Below are 16,249 nucleotides of genomic sequence, written 5' to 3'. Positions count from 1 at the left end.
ATTTCCAATTTTTAATGAAAATGTTCACAGTTGAAAAATAGAAAAACAAGAGATATAGTCCTGGACTTCCCCCTCCTCTCAGGTAAGCTAGGGTTAAAACTGACACTATTTTCATTTTTCTTGTATTGTACGCATTGCTTACATTGTAGAATTATTTCTCTTGTAGTCTACTGTTATTACAAGCATAAAACACAGTTTTTCGTTGTGATGTTTCAGAAGAACACACATCAGACATTTATTTTTAGTTTGATTAAAGATACAGTTATAACAATGATTAATAATTTTTAACAAAAAAGAATCAGTTATACAATGGATGTTGTCAGTGTTACATTGTTGTAATATGGCAACTTAACTGTGAAATAAGCAGTTTGTTTTATTATTATTTCAGATTAACTGTGAAGTAAGCAGTCTGTTTTATTATTATTTCAGAAAAAAAGATGTTGATCGCCGTTTTCTATTTTTTTTATTATTGATCCCATCAGGCAATTCAAAATCATCATTGCTTTCACAGAGATTCTTGATGTTTTCTGTTACATTAAATTTTAAAGATGGTGGCCTACTCCAGTTGTGAAAAAGAAAACTCCATAAATTATTAATAAAATTACTATTAAAAATGAAAATATAAAATATAGAAATGTTGATCCAATAATAACATGCAGTCCATGGAATCCTGTCGCTATATGGGTCTATGTTACCATTTTCATTATTTAATTTATTCCAGTGTTCTGCAATGAACGAAGCTTGCCAGACATTCAAATATTTTCCCGTCACTCTTTTTAAAACCCTTCTCTTTTTAATCATATGCTTCTCCTCGATGATGATGATGAAGATGGCAATAAGATGGCACGAACATGATTGACAAGCATATGATTAGAAAGAGAAGGGTTTTTAAAAGAGTGACGGGAAAATAGATTTGAATGTCTGGCAAGCTTCGTTCATTGCAGAAGAACACTGGAATAAATTAAATAATGAAAATGGTAACATAGACCCACTATGGAGTTGTCTTTCTCACAAGTGGAATAAGCCACCACCTTTAAAATTTAATGTAACAGAAAACATGAAGAATCTCTGTGAAATCAATGATGATTTTGAATTGCCCGATGAGATCAATAATAAAAAATAAATAAAAAAAGGGGATCAACATTTTTTATCTGAAATAATAATAAAACAGACTGCTTACTTCACAGTTAAGTTGCTATATTATAACAATGTAACATTGACAACATCCATTGTATAACTGATTATTTTTTGTTAAAAATTGTTAACCATTGTTATAACTGTATCTTTAATCAAACTAAAAATAAATGTCACAACGAAAACTGTGTTTTTATGCTTGTAATAACCGTAGACTACAAGAGAAATAATTGTACTATTTTCATGTACCATTTTAATAAATTGTTGATATCTCTTCTATTTTGTATTTTTGTTATTTAGTGTAACTTTTCTGCCACCTTTTGGCTAATTGTGATGAGGATGAGTGCTCATAAAGGTGAAATTGATGAAGGGACATTCACAAAGAACACCCATGCCCACGCTGGAATTCAAACCCAGAAACTTTGGTGGAGAGTCCGAACCGCTTAATGCATTTGGCCATCGAGCTACCAACTTATCACCTCATCGTCTGCCATTACATTCTGAAGCATCGAGATGAAACCAGCTTTTTGTTAAACATACACAGAGAGAGGGAAAAAGGGAAAGAGATGAAAAGAGAAAAAAAATGGGCCAAAGGGGAGCACCCCCTCCTTAGTTTCCTTCTCACCTTTACATGTGGTGGAGGGAGGGAGGGAGGGAGAGAGAGAAAGAGAGAAATGAGAGAATTCCCTTCTCTCCTTGCATTGAGACAGGACCAAGAACAACACTCTCTATCGCTCTCTTGTTCTCATCACTCCACCTCCAATTTTCAGAATTACCCAAAACATTATGATTTTCAGGTGACAGAGTAGAGAAACTCTCTCTTCCCTTTTCCCTACACAGGAAAGAGCAATGAAGGGGGATATTTTCTCTCTTTCTCAAGATTGAGAAATGCTTTCGCTCGCTTTCCACCCTGGTCCATCTCATCACTAATCATTCTCATCGTCGGGCAGGGGTGGAGGCTGAGGGGGTATTTGGTAGAGGGAGATATGTGCCACTCCTTCTTAACATCCCACATGCTCCTAATCCTTTCATTTTCTCCCCACTATTTTAAAAATTCCAATTTTTCTGGTGGTCTTCCTCTTCTCTTTCATCTCCATTTGTATTGACATGAGTAATATCTATATGTGTGGGTTGACTAGAATGAAAGGTACACAAAGAATGTGCCAACAGTTTCAGAGGCTAATAACTTGGGACCTTCCAAAAGCCACTAATTAAAGATAATTTTGCTGCATACTGTAATGCACAGATTGGCAAAGAAGAGACATTTAAACCCACGATTGGTAAAGAAAGTCTTCATGAATTAAGTAATGATAATGGTATAAGATTGATTACTTTTGCAACCTCAAAGAATTTAATTGTGAAAAGTACCACTTTTAAACATAAAGATATCCATAAATATACCTGGTCTTCTCCAGATGGTAAAACTCATAATCAGATAGATCATATTCTCATTGATAAGAGAAGGCATACTAGTATAATTGACGTTCGTACACATAGAGGTGCTGACTGTGCCAGTGACCATTATTTAGTAATTGCTAAATTAAGAGAAAGACTCGCAATGATAAATCATAAGCAACAAAATTTAAAAGTTCTAAAATTTGATACAGGAAAGTAAATAAGAATTGGGAGCACATACGTAATGCAATAGAATCAGCAGCTAAAGAAAGTATAGGATACCATAAACCGAGAAAAAGTAAGCCATGGTTTGATAATGAATGTCATAATCTAATAGAAATAAGAAATCAGGCTAGACTTAGGTGGTTAAATAACTCTGATGATACAAATCTAAACAATTATAATATACTGCTGGACAATGAAAACCGGACACTTTAATATTTGACATCTGAATTGCAATAACAGCTCGCAGGTATATTACAGAATGTTCGGCAGATCATGTAGTACCATATGCACCATTCATAGGCTCGGACTTTGTTTATGCATTCGTACTTAATTCAGTTTCTGCAACATTTAGTTAGCCCTTGTACCAGAGCTTTTATCGACCCAAAAAATGCAAGTGTCCGGTTTTTTTTGTCCAGCAGTATAGAATAAAGCAAGAAGTTAACTGCACGTTTAGAAGTAAACAAAGAGATTACTTGAAAAGCAAAATTAACGAAATTGAAACAAACAGCAAAAATAAAAATATCAGAGATTTATATAAAGGTGCAAATGAGTTTAGAAAGGGGTGGCAACCTAAAGTAAACTTGATAAAAGATAAAGACGGTGATTTTCTAGCTGACCCAAGCGATATTCTAAATAGATGGAAGAACTACTTTAATGACCTTTTAAATGTCCATGTAGGAGATAAATCAGAAGTAAATGAAGTCCACACAGCAGAACCTTTAGTTCCAGAACCTAACTTGACTGAAGTTAAAGATGCTATTAAAAGGCTAAAGAATAACAAAGCACCTGGCATTGATTTAATACCAGCTGAGTTAATTAAATATGGTGGAAATTCATTAAGATGTCAAATTCATAAATTAATTTGTTTAATATGGAATAAAGAAGAAATCCCTCAACAGTGGAAAGAATCCATAATTGTTCCTGTGTTTAAAAAAGGTGATAAAATGAACTGCAATAATTATCGTGGAATTTATCTACTCTCAACAACATATAAAATATTATCTAACATTCTTTTAACAAGACTAACCCCATATGCTAATGAAATTATAGGTGATTATCAATGTGGATTTAAACGTAACAGATCAACTACAGATCAAATTTTTCACCAGACAGACACTTGAAAAAAAGTGGGAATATAATCAAAATGTCCATCAGCTATTCATTGATTTCAAAAAAGCGTATGATTCGGTCAAAAGAGATAAATTATATAATATATTAGTAGAGTTTGGAATACCTAAGAAGCTTGTTAGTATGATAAAAATATGCACCAGTGAAACAGAAAGTAAAATTTGTGTGGGTATTAATATGTCTGACAAATTTACAATTCATGATGGGTTAAAACAAGGAGATGCATTATCTCCATTGCTCTTTAATTTTGCCTTAGAATATGCTGTTAGGAAGATAAAAGAAACTAAAGAAGGACTAAAATTAAATGGTGTGACTCAGTTGTTAGCATATGCAGATGATGTAGACTTACTGGGGGATGATGTGAATACAATTAAGAATAATGCTAAAATATTTTTCAAAACTGCTAAAGAGATAGGTTTAGAAGTTAACAAAGAGAAAACTAAATATATGCTTACAGGCCGAAACCAAGTGTTAGGTAATAATCAAAATCTAATTATTGATAACAACTCGTTTGAACCAGTTTCCAAATTCAAATACTTAGGAGTAATATTAACAAATGAAAATTATATTAAAGAGGAAATAAAAAGTAGGCTTAATTCAGGAAATGCATGTTACTTCTCTCTTCATAAACTTTTGTCTTCTCGTTTAATATCTAAGAAACTAAAAGTTAAAATATACAAAACAGTAATTTTGCCTGTAGTATTATATGGATGTCAAACTTGGTCCCTTACATTGAAAGAGGAACATAAATTGAGAGTATTTGAAAATAAGATCCTTAGGAAAATCTTTGGACCTAAAAGGGATGAGGAGGCAGGTGAGTGGAGAAGGTTACATAATTTAGAACTACATAATTTGTATTCATGTCCAGATATTATTAGAATAATTAAATCAAGAAGACTTAGGTGGGCAGGCCACGTGGCACGAATGGGAGAGGAAAGAGGAGTTTACAGGATTCTTGTTGGGAAACCTGATGGTAAGAGACCTGTAGGAAGGCCAAGACGAAGATGGAGGGACAACGTTGAGATGGACCTAAGGGAAATCGGTAGGGATGGAAAAGAGTATATAGAACTTGCTCAAGATAGGGACAGATGGAAGGCCTGTGTTGCTGCAGCCATGAACCTTCGGGTTTAAGAAGGCTAGGGAGTTAGTTACTTAGTTACAGTTTTCTTCTTCGTGACAGAAACACTTAGCACTGAATAAAGGTGACGACGATGTGTTGAAGAATGCCACACATTTTTATAATGTAGGGATTAACATGGCGAACAGCTGATTCCATCGTCCACATTCACTCCAGGTGCAGGGTATAAGGGTTGACCCTTTGTGAGGATACCCAAATATCAAACTCCCTTCCACGTAGTACACCCTGGACTGCATTTTAGAGACGAGTGAAGCTCTAGACTCACAGCCAGTATAATCCTCTGTGGGTGTCATGTTGTGTTGTCAATGCATGTTTGTTATTGTCCCTTCATCTTCTCACCCTTCATCCTCCGCAGCTGCTCCTAATTTCTATCCTGTCATCGTCCTACCTTTCCACTCTGGTCAGCCTACTTTCCACCACCCCTCGATAAAAACATGACCATGCTATAGATTTATGGTTTTAACAAGGAAAAATAATAGCCTTATATTTTAATATGTTAGGTTTTATTGTTAAATAACATGTTTATTGCAAGTATGTATTTATAGGGTTATTTAAAATGATTGGAGCAGTTTCATGAGTTTGCTGCAGCTATAATATTTGACATATTACCATGAAATTTTACAGTAATGTAGAAAAACTCAAAAAGTTTTCTTCTCTTGCAGGCATGTTTAGGGTTTCTGTTGGGAGAGCGCAGTACTGAGCAGTAAGTAAAGATGGCGACAGGTGCTGAGAATGCTTATGCTGTGCTGGAATTTCATGCATATCAGTCGGTCAAAACAGTGCGATGACACTTTAGAACAAAGTTCAAGAAAGTTGCACCAAGTGCCAACTCCATTTGGCAATGGTATGCACAGTTTACAACTACGGGATGCCTCTGTAAGGGGAAATCAACAGGTCAGCCTCCAGTGAGTGAAGAAATTGTTGAGCGCATGCGAGCGAGTTACGCACGTAGCCCACAGAAGTCGACAAATAGAGCAAGCAGAGAGCTGAACATTCCACAACCAACCGTTTGGAAGCTTCTACGGAAACGATTGCAACAGAAGCCTTATCGCTTACAATTGGTACAAGGCCTCACTACCCATGATGAAGTGGTTTGCAAGGACTGATGGAAGAGGATGTTTTTTGTGAAAAACTTGTTCATAGTGATGAGGCAACTTTTTCTTTAAGTGGCACAGTGAACAGGCACGATGTGTGAATTTGGGGCACAGAACATCCTCACACTATGCATGAAATTTCAGCACAGCATAAGCTTTCTGAGCACGTGCCGCCATCTTTACTCACTGCTCAGTGCTGCGCTCTCCTGACATTACTGTAAAATTTTATGACAATATGTCAAATATTATAGCTACAGCAAACTCATGAAACTGCTCTAATCATTTGTAATAACCCTGTCTTTAATACCTACATACTGATATAAAAAAAATAGTTCTCTGAGCTTAAATTGTTACATGATTTTGCAGCATACTGTTAAAAGTTATGCTACAGTAACCTCATTGTAATTTTTGTCCATGGAAATCCAACTCTTGCCAACCCTAGTGGCAAAGTGGTTAGCACATCGTGCTATGATGCCAGGGGTCCTAGGTTCAAATCCTGGCCTGGGCATGGATGTTTGGGAGCATTTATTCATCATATCATCACTCAAGCCAATTAGCCAAGTGGCACAAAAGATGAAGTAAAATGAAGGAAATAAATGAAGCATGCAAATCCAACTCTCTTAAAACAAATAGCCCCACTTATATAATCAATTGATTGATTGTTTATTTTACTTCACGTTTTGTGCCTCTTGGCTAATTTGCGAAGATGGGGATGAGTGATGAAATTGATGAATGGACATTCACAAACAACCAAGCCCAAGCGGGATTCGAACCCGGGACCCTTGGCATCACAGCGCGATGTGATAACCACTCAGTCACAGGCTCCGGCATTATAAAGGGTGATCCATAAAGAACGCCAGATTTGAAGTTGCTATAAATGAAATTTATTTTTGGAAAAAAAAGCACAAAACACATACCATTCTCTTCAGGAGATATTAAGGTTTAAACATGAAAAACAATATCAGGCATATGACCCCCCCCCCCCCCTACTAGCCCTACACGCAATCACTCGGTCCATGAAATTCACCATGAGCCGATCACACATTTCCCCATCAAGTGTGTTGAGGACACGTCAAATTTCTTGCTTTAGTTCCAACAAATTTCGGGGTTTGTTCTGGTAAACTTGTGACTTGGTGTACCCCCACAAAAAAAGTCACAAGGTCGAGGTGGGAAGGTTTGGTCTCCTCGCAACGAGATTATTCTGTCCGGGAACTTCTCACAAAGCAGATTGATTGTTTCTTCTGAAGTGTGGCAAGTTGCGCCGTCTTGTTGGAACCATACATTTTTGATGTTCATTTGATCCAAACGAGGCCAAAGAAAATCAGTTAGCATTGCACGGTAACAAATTACATTCACTGTCAGAGCATTTCCTTTTAGTCTTGAAAAAAGTAAGGACCGACCAAACCCCCCACTCCAAATCCCACACCAAACCGTAACTCTCTGAGGATGCATTTCCTTTTCCTGAACCCCATATTCGGCAATTCTGCTTGTTTACGGACCCGTTTAAATGAAAATGAGCTTCATCGCTGAAAATTATGCACTTTGCGAAACCCTCGTTCTCTCGTTCCCTTTCAAGGATCCAGCCAACAAATTGCCGTCGTTTTCCATGATCCGCTGGTTTCAGTTCCTGCGTTAACTGCACTTTGTACGCGTGCAAATGCAGATCTTTCATCAAGATTTTTTGCATTGTTGTTGGTGCCATATGCAGTTCTTGAGCACGACGACGATGCGATTTTGCAGGACTCACAGCAACAGAATCACGCACAACAGCAACGCACAACAGCAACGTTTGCTTCACTCTGGCAACTTCGAGGGCGTCCAGGGCTTTTGATGTCTTCTGTAGATCCAGTTTCTTCAAATTTCTTGATCAACCTACGAACAGTTGATTCGTTCGGTGCATGAAGATGACCAAGTACCGTACGGAGTTTCCGAACAGTCACCGCGAAACTTTCACCATTCTTGTAGTGCGTTTTGATACTGTACTTTTCCATGGCGTTAGCAACACACACAAACAGTAGAACAACTGAAATGCTTCTCAACATAGCTGATAACAACAATCACACCAACAATGCTGCCAACCAAACAAAAAAAATATGGCGTCCTTTTCAAATCCGGCGTTCTTTATGGATCACCCTTTATAATCAAAAATAAGGTTTTAGCGCTACTCAAGGGGAATGACCCAGTTTGATGCCCCACTGAAAGCCGCACCCCCAGGCAGTCACCCACATCACCTGGCCCTTAACCCCTTCCCTGTGAAATTTTCTGACAAAATGGTTTCCCGTTCCGTGTATTTTTTTTCTGAGCTTGCGTAGTAATATTTTTAAGTAGCTACTGCTTCAGCACAATTCATCCGAGTATCATGGTTCATACATCTTTCTGTTCAGAATAGAACAGGCTTTCAAATGGTACCACGCACATGTGTACATCAAGTACGAGAAAAGGGAAATCGGGGATAATTTGGGAAATTTCCCTCCGAACAATCCCTTATGGTAACTTTGGTGCCCTCTGGACAAGCCCTGGATATATAGGTACCTGATTATAATCTACCTTGAAAACTACTATGGTCTATACGTAATGCATCCGCCAAGTTTCATTGCAATATGTTCAATAGGTATGGGGGGAAAAAATATTTTGCAATCCTGTGTGACAATACTATTAGATACTAATCGGGGATAATTCAGGAATTTCCCTCCGAAAAATCTTTTTGGTAACTTTGGGGCCTCTGGATATAGGTACCTGATTATAATCTACCTTGAAAAATACTATGGTCTATACGTAATGCATCCGGCAAGTTTCATTGCATTATCTTCAATAGGTATGAGGGATAAGGGAAAAAATATTTCGAAAGAAGCTCACAAACTCAAAAACCAAAAATAAATCACCAACAGTTTAAATAACGCAACACCAAAAAAATGTACATAAAGCAACTGACTAAACGCGGCACACAAGCAAACTCACGTTTGCACTTTAGGTCAGCATAACACAAAAACAGTTTACTTTCCTCAACTTCCTCCTCTTCTTCTTTGTCGGCACTGAAAATCGTGACTAAATAAAAGGTCATTGTTTCTTCAATAGCAAAACAAAAAATGTATTATTCCGTTCAACATAGGTTACTTCAGTCAGAGATGTTTGCGGGCGTAATATTATGCCCAACACAGAATAAGCTATAGTGACCAAAGGGCGTAATATTACACCGAACACAGGGAAGGGGTTAAGCTGCCCCTGTCATCCTGATCTCCATGATCTTGGCCAAAAGGTAGATGTACAAATTCTCAACCATGGAATAATTACTCTTTCCCTCAACAGGTATTTGGCAGTCACCTGAAGATTTGTCCAGGTTGAGACGGATCAACAGGGTGTTTAAACCAGAATATGAAATTACAGCAAGGTGCTTGAGGGAGGAAGAAATCTGGGAAAAAGTGATCACAAGATTCAAGAATTGGTATTCTACACCAGCTGACATTTGTTCATTGCATTAGTTGCTTTATTACTTTTTGTGAATTTCATATCCTTCAAAAAACTTATCCACACGTTGAACAGTGAAGGAGTGAAGTTTTCCTTACACTTAGTGGAGTGGAAAGCTCCATTGTGTGAACCTACAATCAGTAGATTGTTATAGTAAAAGCTATTTTTGCAGAGGTATTGCTTCTACAAGCTTGCAACAAATAGGAGCTTTCGTCAAATAAAAATGGGAACCTTAGCATCGTGCCAGTGTCAGAGAAGTTGCCTACCAATTGTAGTAGACTTTGACAATATGCACGTCACATTCATAGCTTTGCTGGTGTTCCAATAAATGCTTTATGTGTGAATTTAGTTTTCAATGTGTACATACTTGTTTTGCATTTGTGATGTGTATTTTTATATGATTTAAAACAGTTAAACTGTACTTAAAAACTATTTAAAAATGTGTGCATTACCATTGTGTATGTGTTTGCGTAAAAGAAAAAACAACCTTTAACCACTCGCATATCATACTTCAATCACTGCAGTCTTGCATGCTATATAACTCTTTTCCCCAAACAAAAAAAAATGATGAAATGTATACTTATATGTGGTTATGAATTTTGTTCTTCAATTTTCAAATAGTTTTGAAATGGAAGGATGAAGTTCACAACCACACAAGTAAAACTTTCTTCATCTTAAAGTGGTTGTCACACTATACAGAGTTGTTTTTTTTAAAAAAAAAATAACAAAGTAAGACAAATTTTGTATAAAATACAATTTATTTTGCATAGATCAACAAATTCATGAGACACTGTATATACAACAACAAAAAAAGCACATTATTTTACATTACATACATAAGAGTGCAAGCAGAATTCTTTAAACAATTTAATTCTTGTAAAATATTTATATGTAAAGGGTCATTCAAAAGTTGCCATACATACACAGCACACACACACACTGTTCTTTCTTTCGTGTAGTATGTATGATTGGATACACAAATTTGTTTTCCTAAGTAAGTTGAATGGGTCAAATGCATTGATGTGTGCATTCACAACAACGGGGATCACATGTTGCATAACCACAAAACTGCTATGTATGTATGACGACTTCTGAATCACCCTGTATTTAATTAATTATTTGTTTACAACACTATTTTTTCTGTCTTATACAGCGAAACCTCGACTGTGTGTTTTCAGGAGGTCAAGCCAAAAGAAACCTAAAATGCAGGAAACTGCAAAATTGATGAAAATTTTATAACATTTTATGTTGGAACCACCAATATTGTAGAATACGGTAAAATGTAAAATCGAGGAACATAAAGCCAGGGTTCCACTGTATTTTCATCATAAAATCTCATGAAAAGAGTGAGTTCTACAAATTAACGTCAACCATTTTATTGATAATAAAAGTGCTACCAAATCCAAGAATTGCACAATTTTCAAAACACCTTTTTAAAAATCTCTCTTCTTTAGTACAGGGCACTTAAATACGGAAATATCTTGTTTAGTGCATGCAAGAGATTTCATGTCAAAATAACGAGCACCACATGTCACTCCAGTACGAACCAATCCAATACAAAATTTCACTCTAGCAGCATTTCATGCTATACAAGCCTGCATGCAATTGGTCAGTCTTCGAGTGACATGTGTTGCTTCAGTGTGAAATCTCCTTCGACCTAAATTCAATGTGGGTTTACACTCATTCAGAGTTTACCACAACACAAGAGATCCAAGTGAGGAAGGCCAGAAGTGATCTTGGTGGCACAGGTAGAAATATATCCATACCTGATGATATATCACAATTGATAACATAGCTGAGAACAATGCCTATGCAGTTTTTGGAACGTATGTCGAGATATACAACAATTATGTGTATGCCTTACTAGAGGATGTGTCAAGATCCAATGAGGCAATTTACCAGTTTGCTTTGAATTGTCCTTCCATTGCAAGAAGTTGTTCATTGTTCTCTTTCCTTTCCACTGTGTTCCACTCTTCATCCATTTTGAACACTTTCCACCGACACCTTGGTCTTCCTTTTGGCTTTTTTCTTGCTCCCGTGCATGCTTACACTGACAGTCAATTGTAATTCAGTGTGAAATAGCTCCATTGACTGCAAGGAGATTCTGCTAGTTCTCCCTAGTCTGAAGAGAGCCATAGGCAACTTGTTATTTCATTCTCAGTGAAGCAAGAAGGCAGCTTGATAACCAAGGTAGTAAAGCAAAAGACACAGTTTCCATTCCTGGCTGAACCACAAACTTGCTCACCCCAGGGGAAAAGAGAGGTCAATTTCTGGAGATTGCGTTGTTTGCACTAGCATGTTCTTATTTCTATTCTGAATAATCTACGAATAATAAAGTCAGTCAGTCAGTCATATTTTAGCGGCTATGTTAAGTGTCAAAGAGATTACATTATATTTTGGGAAAACCTGTCATGTTTTCAAAGCTTTGACGCCATCTGGTTCTTCCCTGGAATGAGTGAATTGTGAAGATGCAAAGACTATCACTTTCATCACCCAAAATTGCTAATAAGTTGTTGCAGCAAATTATTGCGAATAAATGACTTATCCTCTTATAGGTCATAGACATAATTGTTGTATATTTCAATGTAGGTTCCATACCTGCATATGTATTGTTCTCATCGATGCTATCAACTTTTGTATCATCCAGGGCATGTTCGGATATATATTGCTACCTGGTTGTTTTCCAAGAATATAGATAAAGATGTGTATTTTATATGATTTAAAACAGTTTGACTGTAATTAAAAATTATTTAAAAATTTGTGCATTACCATTGTGTATGTATCAGAGTAAAAAAAAATCATCTTGATCTGCATACATATAATAGTTCTAATCACTGGAATCTTGCATGCTAAACTCTTCCTCCAAACACACACTGTAGGGACAAGGAACATGTTATGCTGTACAAGCCTGCATTCAATTGGTCAGTCTTCAAGTGACGTGTCGCTTCAGTGTAAAATATCCTTGGAAGTAAATGCAATGTGTGAAAGTTCATTCAGAGTTTACCACAGGTGGTAAGGCCAAAGATTTTTTCGGTGCATCATTGGCACAATATGTCCAAGACCGAGCTTTCCAGTAAGTTATAATACAGGGTGTCCATAAATGAAGTATCTATTTTGTTGAAATAGATATTTTATTCGCAATGTTTTTCATGGTATATGTTTCTTACACATTACTTTCAACATATGCACTATTCACATCACAACACACTTCCCACCTGTTGGCAGTGGCACAAAAGATGTTCTGGAGCATTGCTGGTGTTACAGCGGCAGCAGCTTGTGTAATGCAGTTTCGGTTTCGGAGGTACTTCAATGTTGTAATGGGTCTAGTGAACTCATGTCTGCAAGACTGGGTACCATGCCATTATGCCTTAGATGTCCGCACGTTCCTAAATACTCACTTTCCTGGGAGATGGACTGGACACGAGGGACCCCTAATGTGGGCAGCATGTTCCCCTGACATAATGCCCATGGATTTCTTCGTGTGGGGATTTATCAAAGGATGTGTGTTATCCCGAGAACACTGGAGGAGCTGCTGCTGCCACAACACAAGCAATGCTCCAGAACGTCTTTCACGCCACTGCCGACAAATGGGAAGTGTGTTGTGATGTGGATGGTGCATATGTTGAAAGTAATGTGTAATGAACATATACCATGAAAAACATTGCGAGTCGTCGCTATTTCAACAAAATAGATACATAATTTAAAGACACCCTGTAGATCTTGTGTACATCACAGATATTTCACATAGCTACTTCTTTAAGTTATGAAGTGCTCAAGTGTTGGAAGCACCTGCAAATTTCCGCATCTTTGATTACCAAGTCAAGCTGTGCTTGTTCCAAATACAGCCAATGAAGATGTGGACAACTGCATAATGGTTCTTTTTTCCTTTCATGCTTTGGTGTTTTCTTTTCAGTCTTAATGCAATTTCTCAACAAAAAATGCTTCAGTGGCTAGTAGTTTTCTTGTAGCAACTTTCCTGAATTGTTGATGTCCAGAAGTTATTCCACTTTGCTCTCAGTCATTCTGATCATTAGAGACTTTCCTTCTCTTTATGTCGCCATCTTCATAATCAACAAGAGTTGATGTGATTTCTTCTCTAACATTGCCATACGAGCTGCTTGCAGATGCTCTAATCTCACTTGCTACGAGCTGAAGTGACTTCCTTGCCTTCTCCAAACAGTCAACATCAACACAGAAGTAAGACAGCCTCATCAACTTGTCCACCTCTTCTCGAAGACTTTCCTGTGCTTGTAGAATGGACTCCTTACTGGAGTTGTCTATAGCCTCTGCGAAGTCTTCCACTCCTAAAGCACTGGATTCTTTGGTGAAAATGGCATGCACTAGTCCCAGGTCAACGTCCAGGGTGAGGAACGGACTCTCCCTGTACTCCTCTGCCAGTTGGGGAAAAGACCAGCCAGACACAAAAAGGAATATGATGCAAAAGTGCATGCACGGGAACACCCACGTGGAGAAGTCTTCGCACGTGCAATGTACGGGGTTGAAGCTTACAGTGTGGAAGGTGCCCTTATCCTCTTCGCCTTGCACCAAGAACATTCCGTCGGAGATGTGGGAAATCTTCCCCATGAAAGACTCTGCGATCGACAGCCTATCCATCACGTGCTTCACGAAGCAGTAGGGACGGTTCATTAAGTACGAAGGAATGCTTGAATTGTTCAGCTCAAAGTCCGGACTCACCTTCCCGTTGAACATCGAATACTTTCTCAGAGATTCTGGCAAATACTTCTCGATCAGCACGCTCAGCATCTCCGTGAAAGTTTGGTCAACCAGATCGTTCACAAACGAGTTTTCCCACACTTTAGTCTGGGTGTCCACTCCATTGTTCATCCTCACGACCGACAAAAACTCAGGGTCCCAAAATGCATCTGCCCATCTATGAGCTGCAGTCAACCACTGGGACAGAAAATATTCACGAGCCTTCTTGCACTTCTTCCAACTGTCGGACTTGTACAAGTCCTCCAAACACTCTTGGAACTTGTCTTCGCTTGAAGCACGGGCAAGGTTCTGCCACAGTTCTTTGAGATCTTCGCATCCCGAGTTCTTGGCGAACCACTGACTCCAGGCTTTCTCCCTATGGAACACACTCATGTACACCTTCGCTTCGGGAAACACACTCTCCACTGCACTGATCTGCACCTCTGAGAAGTCCGTGATGAAGAACCGTGGCTTCCACTGGAGATTCCACGAGGTGAAGACTTGTAGTGCCTCTTGAAGAGCCTGTTCCGTGTCATTCTGCACAGCAAAAATTCCGACCACGCAATAGTCAATGTTTGTTTTCACGATCAGGAAGAAGGTTGTTATGGTCACTTGGTCAAGCAGGCAGATATAGTTGCCGTACCGTGCCAACAACTGCTGCTGCCATTTTGTTTGACAGCAGAAGATGAATGTGGATGCTTCTTCACTTGTTGCAGGATCTCGATATGGCCGGAAGAAGAAATGGTCCTCAGGTGATGAAGACTTCCACCTGTCAATAGCCGTACACAACCCTTCTTGATCAATAACACTTCTTCTTCTTTTCAGCATGGCTGCACTAATATGATTGTAGGTTGTTCTGTGCGTCGGATAAAAACCTCTGTTCATGGGATCTGGTTTTATGTCACTATCTGCAAACAACCTTTCAACAAATGCTCGTAAATGTTCCCTGACACTATCAACGGTGCTCACATTTCTCTTGACCAAGTTGTGTATCTCAGTTACGAGCCGTGGGTGCAAGACTGCTGCCTGAATTGCGCTGCTTATTGGATGCGAGTGCTCGGATGGAGTCGACAGGCAGATGTAGTACCGGAGACAGCTTTTCACATTTTTGTTTGTGTTTAAGTCTTGTTTCAGCAACTTCGAAACCTACAAAGTAAATTTTGAATTAGTGATCTAACATGTTTTATAGTTCTTGCCAGCAGTAAGGTACATCAAGGGAAGACATGTTCCTCTAGATTTGATTCTACTAATGGACTGATACCTGTGTACCAGTAAATCATCTCATTACATTCTAGAAACAGACCAAATTTTTAATATCAGGGTGTCTACCAAAATAACAAATCCAAAATTCTTGACTATTTCATGACCTTTCTATCCTTTTTCTTAACATTTATTTAACCCATTCGCATCATAAGATGAGCGGAACTCGCATGAACCTGTTATGACACATAAGTCGTATGACGAGCTCGGCTCGCAATGCTACACTGCTTCACAGAAATGCACATAGTTCAGTGTGTAGCTCATAGATGCCACTTGTATTCATTCTAAAACGAAGTCCACATGTGTGATGTTTGAAATTCCTTCAGTGTGGCGCCACTCGATGTGTTTGTGTGGAGTAAGAAAAAACATTTCTATACCGTATATGTTGCTCTCCTCAGCTGCCATTATGGCATCAAAATTTCGCATTTTCCCCAGTTTAGTAACAAATTTAAATTTATAAGTCATTTTCTAGTTTTTATGCATATTTAGCCTCTCAAATGCATATAACCTGTTATTTCGACACTAGGATCAAAACTCGATTTTTCGTGGAATCTGGTGTTCAATGCTAATATTCCTTTGAAACACGTTTTCTACATATCCCAAACCAGAGATCATTTTCAGAAAAATATTGGATTATTACACAGTTCTGAGCCAATAAAGCTTATATATTATCAAATTTCAACCCTTTGATCTGAAG

General features: G+C 38.0%; 2 protein-coding genes across 6 annotated transcripts in view; one reads left to right on the top strand and one right to left on the bottom strand.

Moving 5' to 3' along the window:
* LOC145996596 (glycerol kinase 5-like) overlaps positions 1-10,466 on the top strand; it is an 81,474-nt gene extending 71,008 nt beyond the window's left edge. For all 5 annotated transcript variants that reach the window (XM_083133153.1, XM_083133155.1, XM_083133157.1 and 2 more), the window contains one exon: positions 9,421-10,466. In XM_083133153.1, coding sequence (XP_082989279.1) covers positions 9,421-9,593 — 173 coding nt within the window. In that variant the 3' untranslated portion in view covers positions 9,594-10,466. The remainder of the gene's footprint in view (positions 1-9,420) is intronic.
* Positions 10,467-10,971: 505 nt separating this feature from the next.
* The window catches only part of LOC145996595 (uncharacterized), a 30,212-nt gene continuing 24,934 nt past the window's right edge, over positions 10,972-16,249 (bottom strand). The window contains exon 4 of the mRNA XM_083133152.1: positions 10,972-15,438. Within this exon, the coding sequence (XP_082989278.1) occupies positions 13,594-15,438 (1,845 nt within the window). The 3' untranslated portion in view covers positions 10,972-13,593. The remainder of the gene's footprint in view (positions 15,439-16,249) is intronic.

Source organism: Lepisma saccharinum, chromosome 12 (genome assembly GCF_977018435.1).
Source record: "Lepisma saccharinum chromosome 12, izLepSacc3.1, whole genome shotgun sequence".
Lineage (NCBI taxonomy): Eukaryota > Metazoa > Arthropoda > Insecta > Zygentoma > Lepismatidae > Lepisma > Lepisma saccharinum.
This window is presented reverse-complemented; position numbering and strand designations above follow the sequence as displayed.